At 44.5% G+C, this 13,086-nt stretch overlaps 2 protein-coding genes across 2 annotated transcripts; one reads left to right on the forward strand and one right to left on the reverse strand.

Moving 5' to 3' along the window:
- The first annotated feature begins 4,150 nt into the window (after nt 1-4,150).
- On the forward strand, nt 4,151-5,197 carry LOC130805655 (uncharacterized). The gene is made up of 2 exons (XM_057670438.1): nt 4,151-4,299; nt 4,345-5,197. Exons 1-2 carry the CDS (start codon nt 4,151-4,153, stop codon nt 5,195-5,197), a joined length of 1,002 nt encoding a protein of 333 aa, XP_057526421.1.
- A 5,158-nt stretch (nt 5,198-10,355) lies between these two features.
- On the reverse strand, nt 10,356-12,297 carry LOC130806248 (uncharacterized). The gene is made up of 3 exons (XM_057671256.1): nt 12,201-12,297; nt 11,588-12,130; nt 10,356-11,520 (listed from the first exon to the last, which is right to left on the reverse strand). Exons 1-3 carry the CDS (start codon nt 12,279-12,281, stop codon nt 10,495-10,497), a joined length of 1,650 nt encoding a protein of 549 aa, XP_057527239.1. The 5' UTR covers nt 12,282-12,297; the 3' UTR covers nt 10,356-10,494.
- Nucleotides 12,298-13,086: the final 789 nt, after the last annotated feature.

The raw sequence follows: 13,086 nt of genomic DNA on the forward strand, positions 1-13,086 counted from the left end.
GTCTCAGCGTTAATAACCTCTGAGGAGTTGTGTAAGGAGTTTGGGAGAATGAACTTGGAGATAATCCAAGAAGGGGATTTGGGAGCCAAGTTGAGTGCATTGTCTATTCAACCTACCTTTTTCGAAGAGATTTTGGCTAAGCAACTGGAAGACCCAAAGTTCATTGAACTTCGGGAGCAGATCAGTGAGGGGAGAGCTGAAGGTTTTACAATTCATGAGGACGGTAGTCTTCGTTTTAAAGGACGGTGGTGTGTACCGGATGGGTGTGACTCCTTGAAGGAAAAATTATTGAACGAAAAATTATTGAACGAAGCCCATTTTTCTAGATACTCGGTTCATTCTGGTGGAGATAAGATGTATCAAGATTTAAAATGCATGTTTTGGTGGTCAGGTATGAAAAAGAATATTGCAGATTTTGTTTCCAAGTGTTTAACGTGTCAAAAGGTTAAGAGTGAACATCGAAGACCAGCTGGGTTACTGCAACCTCTAGAAGTCCCGGTATGGAAGTGGGATGACATTTCTATGGATTTCGTTTTAGGTTTACCACGAACTAAGGCTGGTAATGATACTCTTTGGGTTATTGTGGATAGGCTTACTAAGTCTGTAAGGTTTATTCCGATGAACTGTAAGTGGGATATGGAACAACTTGCTCGTGCCTACATTAGATACGTTGTTCGATATCACGGAATACCTCGTACTATTGTCTCCGATCGTGATACTCGATACTTGTCACATTTCTGGAAATCTTTACAGCAGGCTTTGGGAACCACTCTTCTTTATAGTACGTCTTTTCACCCTATGACGGATGGTCAGACTGAACGTGTCAATCAGATATTAGAGGACATGTTGAGAGCAATAGCCATGGAATGGCAAGGTTCATGGGATGAACATTTTGATTTAGTATAATTCTCTTATAATAACAGCTATCAGGCAACGATTCAAATGGCCCCGTTTGAAGCACTTTATGGTCGAAAGTGCCGTAGTCCTGTATTTTGGGATGATTTTACTGAATCTGTCACCTTAGGACCTGATATGCTTGTTCAAATGACTGAGCAAGTAAAGATTGTAACACCCCGGCCCCTCGGACCGCTGGTGATTACTCTTGGAGACTGTAGATTAGCCCCACAAACCAACACAAGTCTTTCCAAAGCACTTTGGCCTCACTCGTGCGCACCCGGGAAAAACTTCCCAAGAGGTCACCCATCCTAAGATTGCTCTCCACCAAGCACGCTTAACTGTGGAGTTCTTAGCAAATGGGCTCCCTAGAAAAGAAGATGCACCTTGTTGATATGAGTAGTCTATCAATCCTTTTTCAAGCTAAAACCGGGGTATTACACTCACCCCCACTTAAGAATACAACGTCCTCGTTGGACCATAACTTCAGGATCTTTCCCCCGGCTAGGTGCACTGAACACTATCAGCCACGGTCGCAGGGTTGCTCTGATACCATTATTAACACCCCGGCCCCTCGGACCGCTGGTGATTACTCTTGGAGACTGTAGATTAGCCCCACAAACCAACACAAGTCTTTCCAACGCACTTTGGCCTCACTCGTGCGCACCCGGGAAAAACTTCCCAGGAGGTCACCGATCCTAAGATTGCTCTCCACCAAGCACGCTTAACTGTGGAGTTCTTAGCAAATGGGCTCCCTAGAAAAGAAGATGCACCTTGTTGATATGAGTAGTCTATCAATCCTTTTTTAAGCTAAAACTGGGGTATTACAAAGATAATTCGCGATAAAATGAAGGCAGCCCAGGATAGACAAAAATTGTACGCCGATCTCCGATGTCGGCTTGATGAGTACGAAGTAGGCGACAAAGTTCTACTCCGTGTGTCTCCGATGAAAGGTGTGGTTCGTTTTGGTGCTCGTGGGAAGTTAAGCCCGCGTTTCATTGGTCCCTATCATATTGTGGAGCGGATTGGGAAGTTAGCTTACCGGTTAGCGTTGCCTAATGCGCTTGGTAAGGTTCATGACGTTTTTCATATCTCCCAGTTAAAACGTTATGTTGCGGCTTCTTCGCATGTCTTAGACCCGGAGCCGTTAGAGCTTGATGAGAGCCTAATCTATGAAGAGCAACCTGTTCAGATTTTAGATAGAAAGGTTCGCAGTACTCGGCGAAAGGATGTTGCAATGGTTAAGGTTCTATGGTCAAATCATCGGTCACAAGAGGCAACTTGGGAAACAGAAGCTTCCATGCGAGAGAAGTATCGGTATCTTTTCCCTCAGGTTAGTAAGTTACGGGGACGTAACTTTTTAAGCGGGGTAGAAAGCGATAGGATTTTTCGCGCATTGAGTTATTTTGAAAATTTTTATTTGTTGTGTGCTTGTTTTATCGTTTTGTGTGTGTGGTTGTTGTGTGTTTTGTGTTTGTACGTTGAGGTTTTGGGGTCAAAACCTTTTTAAGGGGGGTAGTCTGTAACACCCCGATATTTTCCCGATATATTAAATGATTTACTAGTAATATTATTATTATTATTATTCTTTTTAGAAGAGTATATTTTTTTTTTGTTATTGGGTTAGACCATGACATTTCAACTCTTTAAGGCAATTAACACCATTTTAAGCCCAAACCTTTTTCCCTAACCTATCTCTAATTTAAAAAAAAAAAGAGGGAAATTGAAAGGGGTGGCCGGCCGTATGGGAGATTTGGGGAGGATTGTAACTTCCATTTGGGTAATTGGAAGGTTAAGGCAATTATCATAATTAAATCTCATAATTCCTTAATTGATTTATTACCTTACATCATTTCATTTCAAAAACATTTGCAAGAAAAACCCTCCCAAATTCTCTCTAATCCTCACACCTAAAATCATCATTTGGTTTATCAATTTGGTGTTTTGTTCTTGTGCAATTGTAAGTAATTCTTAATCTAGTTTTATTTTTAAGTTTTAATTTAAATTTCTATGACTTTTATGTGTGTTATTTTATAATTTATGATTAGATTATGATTTAAAATTTATGTATGAAAGTATGATGTATTTTTCTATCTAAATTAATGTGTGGTTTTAGGGTTTTAGATACATTTATATGTGTGTGAAGGATTTGTTTGATGGATGATTGTAAAGTAAATATATATAAAAAAATGGATGCTCATAAAAAAAATGTATGTGGTGTTAGAAATTTATTTTTATTGATTAATAGGAGGAATTTATAATGTTGGTAGAGAAATATACATGTATATATGTGATGTGTGTGTGTATACATTTGTGTAAAAAGAATTATTTTTGAGGAAAAAAATAATAATTAATTAAAATTTATTTTGTAGATGGTCATGAAAATTATGTAAATATTGTTGTTTAGATTTAATAGGAAATAAAGCATTGAAATTTATATTTTTTGTGATAAAAAAAAAATGAAATGACAAAATCCCGTAGGTTTTGAAAATGGTGAAAAACAAAGTGTTTTTAGAACATTTTTGGCTTTGAAATTAGGTTAAAAATACTTATACTATGTTATAAATTATGCAAATTGGTATCCGGGGGTTTTGACACCTTCCGGACGCAACGGCGAAGTCGGATTTTCAGTTTGACAGTTTTAAGTTGTGTTTATGGACAGATTATGTATGCTGTCCTGTTTTGTGTGTTTACCATGTTATAGTATGTGATGAATATTCATGATGTGTGTGGTATTCTAGGTGTCGGTGTAATTGTATATGTGTGTTATGGATGATTTGAGGAAAATGTGTATGTGTGCTTATTTCCCGAATACGATTGAACTAGCATCGGAATAACCTTCCAAAATAGGAGGTTCACCACTATAAGTCATACCATAATTTATGGTTCCTTTCAAGTATCGTAATACTCTCCTTATCGCCAACCAATGTTGGGGACCCGGATTACTAGTAAATCTACTCAATTTACCAACCGCAAATGCTATGTCCGGCCTTGTACATGTCATAGCATACATCAAAGATCCAATAATCTTTGCATACTCTACTTGAGAAATTGGTTTTCCGGTATGCTTGGTAAATTTCATACCTTGCTCCATGGGACTTGAGATTGGTGTCGTTTGGCGCCGTCTGTGGGGATAGAATAAAAAGTCATGGCTCCTAAGAAAAATCCGACTCAAACCGCCACCGTGCATAGCACAGATACAGACACTTCTGCAGGTCACGCTAATAATCAAGCCGTGACTCGCCGTGATCTGGACATGCTAGCACGAAACCTCACTGCCGCTTTCTCTAAACAACTCCGTGCCGTCATAAATTATACTCCCACCCAACAACGAGTATTAGAAGACATGGCGGAGAAAATAAAAAACTTGCGGGAACGAATCGAACCCCACCAGGAGATACCGAAGTCTCATGAATCTCAAGATGGGAACTCGAGGACTTCCCACTCCAGTAGACGCAATAAGAAAAGGCGGGAGAGATCGAGAACCCGCACGAGTCTTAGCAGGAGTGATCCACAAGATGGAGTGTCTAAGTCCGCCTCTCAAGATGCCCGAACCTACCTAGAAAGCAAAAAGCAAAAGGCCTCCGAAAGCGTCCAATCGCTGGTGAATAGAAGGAGGCAAGAGAGGGAGAAGGCACAGCTCGCAGGATCTAGCCATCCCATGAGTCCTGTAACCATGCCACGGAATGAGGTCGAGGTAAATAACCTCCCGAAAGATCATACGCCAATAATCTCCCCGTTGGCTTCAGAAGTACTAAGTACCCCCAACCCGGGGAAAATAAAAATCCCAAACATGACAGTATTCGACGGCACGTCATGCCCCGAAGAACACTTGATGGCCTACAAAAATTTGATGGTGCTGCACACTACCAACCCATCCTTGTGGTGTAAATTCTTCCCAACTACTCTTACTGGAGTAGCCTTGACATGGTACACCTCCCTTCCGGGAGGAAGTATCCATAACTTTGCCCAATTAGAAGGCAAATTCCTGGGTCATTTTGTGGCATCCAGGAGGCAGGAGAAATCCAACTTCCATCTGCTTAGCATAACGCAACTGGAAGGGGAATCCATATCATCTTACTTGAAAAAATTCCATGAGGCCGTACTGGAGGTGACGGATCTGGAAGAATCAGTCGCCTTGAATGCCCTGATCAACGGAATGAAGGCGCAGAGATTGAAGTTCCAGTTGGTCGAAAGTCAGGTGAAGACATATGCAGAAGCCATGAAGCAATGTCAAAGCTATGTCACCGCCTCCGAAATATGCCAGGCACACGACCCGAAAAGGCGAAAATCCGAAAAGTGAGATGACGCAACCTCCCATCAGTCCTCAAGGAACATAGAAGAGCCTTCATCAAGGAGGGAAAGGAATTATATGCCGCGTCGTCCTGCGCCCCCGTCCGACATGGGACCCCCACGATCCCGTCACGTATATATCACGGAAGGAGAATCCAGAACACGCAATTTGCTAGATGGGGGTAATGATCCAATGTTTAATCGAAACAGAAAAGATATTTTCTTCGCCGTTCGTGACAAGTTGCCAACTCCACCACCCACCACCACTCCTACCGATAGACGCAACTACAATCTGTGGTGTGACTACCACAAAGAGCACGGCCATACTCTGGCCCAATGTCGCGAACTCAAACGTATCCTGCATCAACTGGCCGATGAGGGAAATCTTTCCAGGTTTCTCAACAGGAAGGACTTTGATGCGGGAAGAGAGGCAGACAAGAGGCCGTGGAATCAGAGACGTAGATCTCCCAGAAGGGACGAGGCCAGGCATGAAAGTTCCAACACACAAGGAACTATCAACGTAATTTTCGGAGGATACACTGAAGAATATCCTACAATTTGAGCCGCCAAGGATAGCGTCCACACTCTGCTGAAAGGACCACCAAAAACAGTATCAAAGGGACCGATCATGAGATTCGACGCCACTACCTCTCAACCACTGCAACAACCACACACCGATCCTCTAGTGGTAACCCTCAAAATCGGGCAAATGAAGGTCAAGAGAGTACTGGTAGACACCGGGAGTACGGCCGACCTAATAACCGTGGAGTGCCTCAGAAAAATGAAGTTCGAAGAAAAGCACTTGCAGCCTCTCAACAAACCACTAATTGGGTTTGGAGGTAGTCAGGTCATTCCACTAGGCACGATCATTCTACCCGTAAGGGTGGGGGAAGGAAACAAAAGCAGGGCCATGCCCGTACGATTCACGGTAGTGGATCTCACATTCCCCTATAACGCCATCATGGGGCTCCCGCTCATCAACAAGATAAAAGCCGCGATCTTTCCTCATCAACTCCTGTTGCAATTCGAACAGGATGATGGCCAGGTAGGCGTCCTTAAAGGAGACCAAGTAACAGCCCGTCAATGCCTCATGAATACCCTGAAGCGAGAAACATCCGCCACTCCCTCCAAGAGAAAGAGGGAAGAAGAGTCTCCAACCGTCATGAGTGTGTATACAGACGGTCCCAACGCCCACGAAAGGCCTCACCTAGTGGAGCGATATGAGGAGACGGAAATATTTGACGGCAAACAGATCAAAATCGGAAAAGATCTTCCAGACGCAATCAAGAACGATGTCGTGGCCACTATAGCTGATTTCCGCGATATCTTCGCATTTACCACGGAAGAGATGCCTGGTATACCAACAAGTGTCATGTGCCACAAACTTGACATAAAACCAGGTTACAAGCCCGTGAAACAAAAGCTGCGGCATCAAGGGAAGGAAATAATAGATGCCGCCAAGACAGAAGTAGAAAAATTGCTGAAAGCCGGGTTTATCCGGGAGTGCAAATATTCAAATTGGCTCTCCAACGTCGTCCGCGTAAAAAAATCCAATGGCAAGTGGAGGATGTGCGTTGACTTCACGGATTTAAACAAAGCATGCCCCAAAGATGACTATCCCCTCCCAAAGATAGATCATTTGGCAGACTCCACCGCGGGCCACGCCCTACTAAGCTTCATGGATGCTAACGCAGGTTACCATCAGATTCCATAGGCCACAGAAGACCAGCCACACACAGCATTCATCACAAATACTGAAGTATATTGTTATAAAGTCATGCCCTTTGGGTTGAAAAATGCCGGAGCCACTTACCAAAGAATGGTTAACAAAGTTTTCCAGTCCCAAATCGGGCGAAACTTAGAAGTATACGTAGATGACATGATCACAAAAAGCAAACAGGCGTCCGGGCATGCCGCGGACTTACGGGAAACTTTCATGACCCTCCGAAAACACCAAATGCGACTCAATCCTGAGAAATGCGTGTTCGGGGTCACTGGAGGGAAATGTCTCGGCTTTCTAGTGGATGAAAGGGGCATTGAAGCACAGCCCGAAAAGATTCGGGCAATCTAAGATATGAAATCTCCCAGGTCCGTAAAAGAAGTACAGAAACTAACAGAGTGCCTAGCTGCCTTAGGGAGATTTCTATCCAAATCCGCGGATAAATGCTCTCCTTTCTTCAAAACTCTTAAGCAGAGCAAGTTCGAATGGACTACAGAAGCAGAAGAATCTTTTAATCAGTTAAAGGACCACCTATCATCACTGCCAAGATTAGTCTCACCTATCAACGGGGAAGGGCTCATCTTATATGTTTCGGTCTTCGAATATTCCCTGCCAGGAGTGCTAATCGCTGAAAGAGAGAAGCAGCAGCTCCCTGTGTACTACATAAGTCACGCCTTCCGAGGCTCAGAGGGAAACTATAGTGAAGTAGAGAAGATCCTGTTCGCAGTCGTGATGGCAAGTAGGAAATTGAAACCATACTTCCAATCTCATCGAATCATCGTACGGAGCAATCAACCATTGAGAAAGATTCTAGAAGGGAAGAATAAATCAAGTCGCGTCACTGATTGGGCTAATCAACTTGCGGATTTCGGAATTGAATACGAACCTCGGACATCAATCAAAGCGCAAGCCCTAGCTGACTTCATTGCTGAAAGTACTATCCCCCATCATCTTGAAACCGATCACGAATGGAAGCTGTATGTAGATGGGTCCTCAACGCAATCAGCAAGTGGGGCTGGTCTCCTCATTGTGTCTTCCGCTGGGGTCCGTATGGAAAGGGCAGTCAGATTCGACTTCGCGGCATCCAACAATTAGGCCGAATACGAAGCATTACTGATGGGATTGAAAATCTGCTACGAGGCGGGAGCCAAAGTACAGTCCGCATTTTCTGATTCCCAACTAATAGTTGGACAAGTTAATGGGGAATTTGAAGCCAAAGATGACAGCATGAAAATGTACTTACAGCAAGTGAAAGGATTTGTTCAAAAATTCGACAAGTTCACGTTGATCCACATCCCGAGATCCCAAAATGCACAAGCCGATTCTCTGGCGAAACTCGCCAGCTCAACAGAAACATCCGCGGCTCGTGACATCATCTGGAAAGTACTTCCAAACCCCAGTATCAACCACATGGTCAACACATTGACAGATCAAAGACGCGGATGGAACTCTACATCGAATTTTTGCAAAATCAGACGCTTCCCCAGGGTGAAAATCAAGCAAAAGTGTTCCAAAAGAAGGCTAGATGGTTCGAACTCTACGAGGGAACACTCTATAAAAAGTCGTATACTCATCCCCTCTTAAAATGTGTTTCCCCTGAAGAAGGAAATTACATTCTTCGTGAGATACACGAAGGCGGATGCGGTATACATCAGGGTGTACGAACTGTCATTGGAAAAGTACTCAGAAGCGGATATTATTGGCCTTCACTCCGGAAGACGCGGAAAAATTGATCAAACGGTGTCCCGAATGTCAGTACCACTCAAAGATAGGAAGGAAGCCCTCAAATTACTTGACCGTCATGCAAGCCGTTCTGCCTTTCGACAAGTGGGGTATAGATCTCCTTGGCCCCTTTCCACCAGCAAAGGGGCAACGAAAGTTTATCATTGTGGCTATTGATTATTTCACCAAGTATGTAGAAGCAAAGGCCCTTAGCTCAATCACAGACAAGCAAGTCTGTCAGTTTATATGGCGATATATCATTACAAGATACGGTATCCCTCGTGTGATCATCACTGACAATGGGAGACAGTTTATCAGTAAAAACACAACACAATACTGCGATAAATTTGGTATTCAAATCCGGTTCAACTCCGTATCTCGGCCACAAACAAATGGGCAAGTTGAATCAGCAAACAAGGAGATCCTCAATGGCATCAAGAAGAAGATAGAGGGGGTTAAAGGTACATGGGACGAAGAACTGCCCGGCATTCTGTGGGCAAGCCGAACAACCGTCAAAGAAGCAACGGAGCATACCCCATTCTCTTTGGTATATAGATCTGAAGCAGTGCTTCCAGTAGAGATAGGCATACCATCCACAAGGGTCACCTACTACTCACACGACGAAAACGAACAAAGGAAAAGGGAGAACTTGGATCTGCTCCCAGAAACACGGGGGAACGCATTATTAAGGTCCATGGCTCAGAAGCAAAAAATGGTTCGCAGCTTCAACCGGCTCGTCAAAACCAAACATATTCATGTGGGGGACTATGTCCTATGCAAAGTCGAGGCCACAGGGAAAATCGTAGAGAAAGGGAAGCTTGGAGCCAACTGGGATGGTCCGTTCAAAATCGTCCGTGTCATCAAACCTGGAACATTTGAACTGGAAGACATGAAAGGAAAGAAGCTACCCCGCCCATGGAATGGAGATCATTTGAAAAAGTACTTCATTTAAATAAGATTCGCAAGAGGCTAGTCTGATCATTAATGTCATCACAAGTTCGTCCCGCGGCATTACCACATTGTTCAGAATCAGTTGTATTTCATCCCACGGCATGAATCGCGTTGTCATTACATTCTTCAATAAATAATCGAGATTTCATTTTTCAGATTTACCCGGCTCTAAAAAGTATTTAGTTATATTCTACTTCCGGTAATATTGCAAATCTTATAAAATTCAGTTATGTCCATAAGTCGGACCCTCAGATTGGGGTCCCTAAGTTCAAAATTATTCCAAGTAATTCGCCAAGATGTTTCCCAACCGGGACATCGACAAGTCGGACCCCCAGACTGGGGTCCCAAAGTTCAAAATTATTCTAAGTTATTCGCTAAGATGTTTCCCAACCGAGACATCGACAAGTCGGACCCCCAGATTGGGGTCCCAAAAGTCCAAAATTATTCTAAGTAATTCGCTAAAATGTTTCCTAACCGGGACATCGACAAGTCGGACCCCCAGATTGGGGTCCCAAAGTCCAAAATTATTCTAAGTAATTCGCTAGGATGTTTCCTAACCGGGACATCGACAAGTCGGACCCTCTGATAGGGGTCCTGAGTTCAAAAGCAGACTAAGTAAATTTTTAAGGTCACCCAGCCGTGACATCGATAAGTCGGACCCTTAAATTGGTTCCAAGGTCGAAGTTGTCAAATTTACTCAAAGTAAATATCTTTTAGCCGTGACATCAATTAAAAATTATTTCTCGCCTATTGATGGAAAGAAGCTGCGGCCAATGAAAGAGAATTTGAAATACTTAAACACAACAATACGTTGGTATCAAGAACAATCATTAATCATACGAATAATTCAGCGCACAAATTGATTCTATTCAAGGTTACAAAAGTTAATATTACAAAAATTTATATTACAAAAATTAAACATCATCCAAAAAGGCATCAACATCCCCCTCGGTGTCCTGGGCCGGCAACGGAGGAGATTCGGCTGCCCCTTCTTCAAGACTTGGAGTAAAGCTCACAAAATCTTCAACGTTGAACGGCTCCACTTCAATCTCGGATAGCTCCTTGGACAAACCCTGGAGGTTTCTTCCTTCATCGATAAGGAGATTTGACAAGTCTAAGCATAAACTCTCCAGTTGGGAAAGCGCCAAGTTCTCGGGGGTGCCCGAGGCCGAGGGAGGGGAGAGAGTTAACTTATCCAGATCAAGGCATAATGCCTCCTTCTCAGCCGCGACATCAACCCTCTCCGACCAAGCCCTCGCCTCTTCCATATCCCAGTTGGGGTCCACCAGTACCCCCGACTCCCGTTCCAAAATTGGAGCTAGGTTGGCCAAAGCTTCGTCTCCCTTGTGATTTGCCTTTTGTTTGAGGGAATCGAAGTCAATGCCTAACTCCGCGGCAGCCAGACGGTACCTCTCTTCAGTAATCGTGGACCCCTTGCCCACCATTTCTGCTGTCAGATCCCCTAAGAAACTCGACGCTTCCGGCTCGTCCGAAGTAAGCCAATCCCTAGCTATTCGGGCTCGTCTCTCCAAACTGGTCTTATAAACCCTAGCCGCGGATAGCAAAGTCTTGAATTTGGCCGAATCAGCCGACACCTGTTCCAAAAGACACTGGTTCTGATGAACCAGTTTAGCATGAACATCCATTAGGTGACCGATTTCATGGCCGAGGGTCGCCGATTTATTGGAAGCCGCGTCCAGACTCTCAACGGTCTCCTCCAGTTGCTTTCTCGCCCTCTCCCGCCACTGTTCAGTTCTGGCTAAATGCTCCTTCAGCTCAGAGCATTTAGCCAGCTTTTCCTTTAAGCCCGGCAGTTCGTCTCGGAGCTTTTGAAGCTCCTCGTCCTGCTCATCGCAGCGGGAGGATAGGGCAGCCAGCGTCTCCCTGTCCGCGGCGCTTTGGCGACTGAGGTTGAGCTCAACAGACAGCCTCAGAAAAGCCTGCAAAAAGAATAAGTCAAAATCCAGACATAGTTAACTTAAGAAGATATAAGAGGAAGGACGTTACCTCAGCCGCGGAAACTTGAAGTTGACGCACCCTATCAGTGGGGGAAAGGGACTCCAAGAGATCAACATCCACTTGGCTGATCAAGTGAGAAGTCGCCCTATTAAATCGGGTTATCATGCCCTTATGGCCAGAATCGGTGAAAGGGGTGTTGTGCCGGAAAGGAAGAACCTCCCGACGACGATACAGCTCTTCCACCTTCGCCTTAGGAGCCGCGGCCGATTCTCCCACCTTCTCTTTGCCCCGGCTCAGGACGGGGGACGCCTTAGCTTGAGGTGAAGCCACCTCCTCTTCCACCGACCTCATTTGCAGAGGTACGGCTGACATTATTGTTGTTCCCGCAGAGGCCCTCTTTGAGGCACTCTCCTCATAGGAGGAAGAGACTCTCTTTCTCTTCCTCTCCCTTTTCTTCGATTCCCTCTTCTTAGAAGGGATTACCCTCTGAGAGTCATCGGGAATGTGGACCTGTCTCCTCTCCTCAAGGAGCCGGAGAGCCTCCTCTTCGCAGGGGACCTCGTCCAGCCCCTTCTCCGCCGTTGCCGAGTCCTATAAGAGAAAAAGTTAGAAGAAATCAAAGAAATCTCCTATAGTTCGGGAAGAATGTAAAAAGTTATACCTTTGGCGGAAGAGGTAGAGGTTTCTCCGCAGGCCGTTGGATGGCCCCTTGAGCAAATCTCATGACACTGAATTTCTTCATGAGTTCTGGATTTTTTGCTCGAAGGTTTTCCTTGGCTATCCCTGCAAAACCACGAGTTAGAGACAAGCAAATATACCATAGAAAAGAGAAGGAAGAAGTCCGACAACTCTTACTCCGATCGATAGCCAAGCTGATGCCGAATGCTGAGAGGAGGTTCTCATTCTCCAACTCAGGACGACCTGGTATCCAATTGAGCTGGACGTTCATGGGTTTCCTTCCCAATTGAACGTCCATCTTTGCATACTCAATTATCACCGCATCACTAAGAGAACACTGCGGGATCCCATTATTAAAACCGAAAGGTTGGGTTTGATGTCGAAGGAGGTCTTGATGTTCCATCCTTCCGAATTGTATAGGTAGGCAAACTTAGTCCTATACCCCTTTTGGTTATCGGGGAGGTCGTGGACTATCTTCAGTCCACGACGGTGGGTAAAAGTTATCCAGCCACAGCCGTATGATTGAGAGTTACATAGGCGGGCTCTAAATATATCTAAACGCGGTGAGTGTTGGTGGCACGGCCAAAACTTTACATAAGATCAAAAACGCCACCATACAACCCCAGGCGTTCGGGTATAACGCAGGCACTGAAACGTTCAAAAACTCTAACACCTCCCTAAAAAACGGGTGAAGAGGAAACCTAAGTCCTAATGCAAAAGAGGGAAAATATACGGCTATACAGTGTGGGGGAGGAAACCTAACGGTGTCATAATTCCCCGGGGTAATAATATTTATGTTGTCTTTCAAACCCCATTTTTGAGAGATGGCTTCCCGACGCTTGTCTAGGTCTCTCTTGGTTTGTAAATCT

The sequence above is a fragment of the Amaranthus tricolor genome, chromosome 2, assembly GCF_026212465.1.
Source record: "Amaranthus tricolor cultivar Red isolate AtriRed21 chromosome 2, ASM2621246v1, whole genome shotgun sequence".
NCBI classification, from domain to species: Eukaryota; Viridiplantae; Streptophyta; class Magnoliopsida; order Caryophyllales; family Amaranthaceae; genus Amaranthus; species Amaranthus tricolor.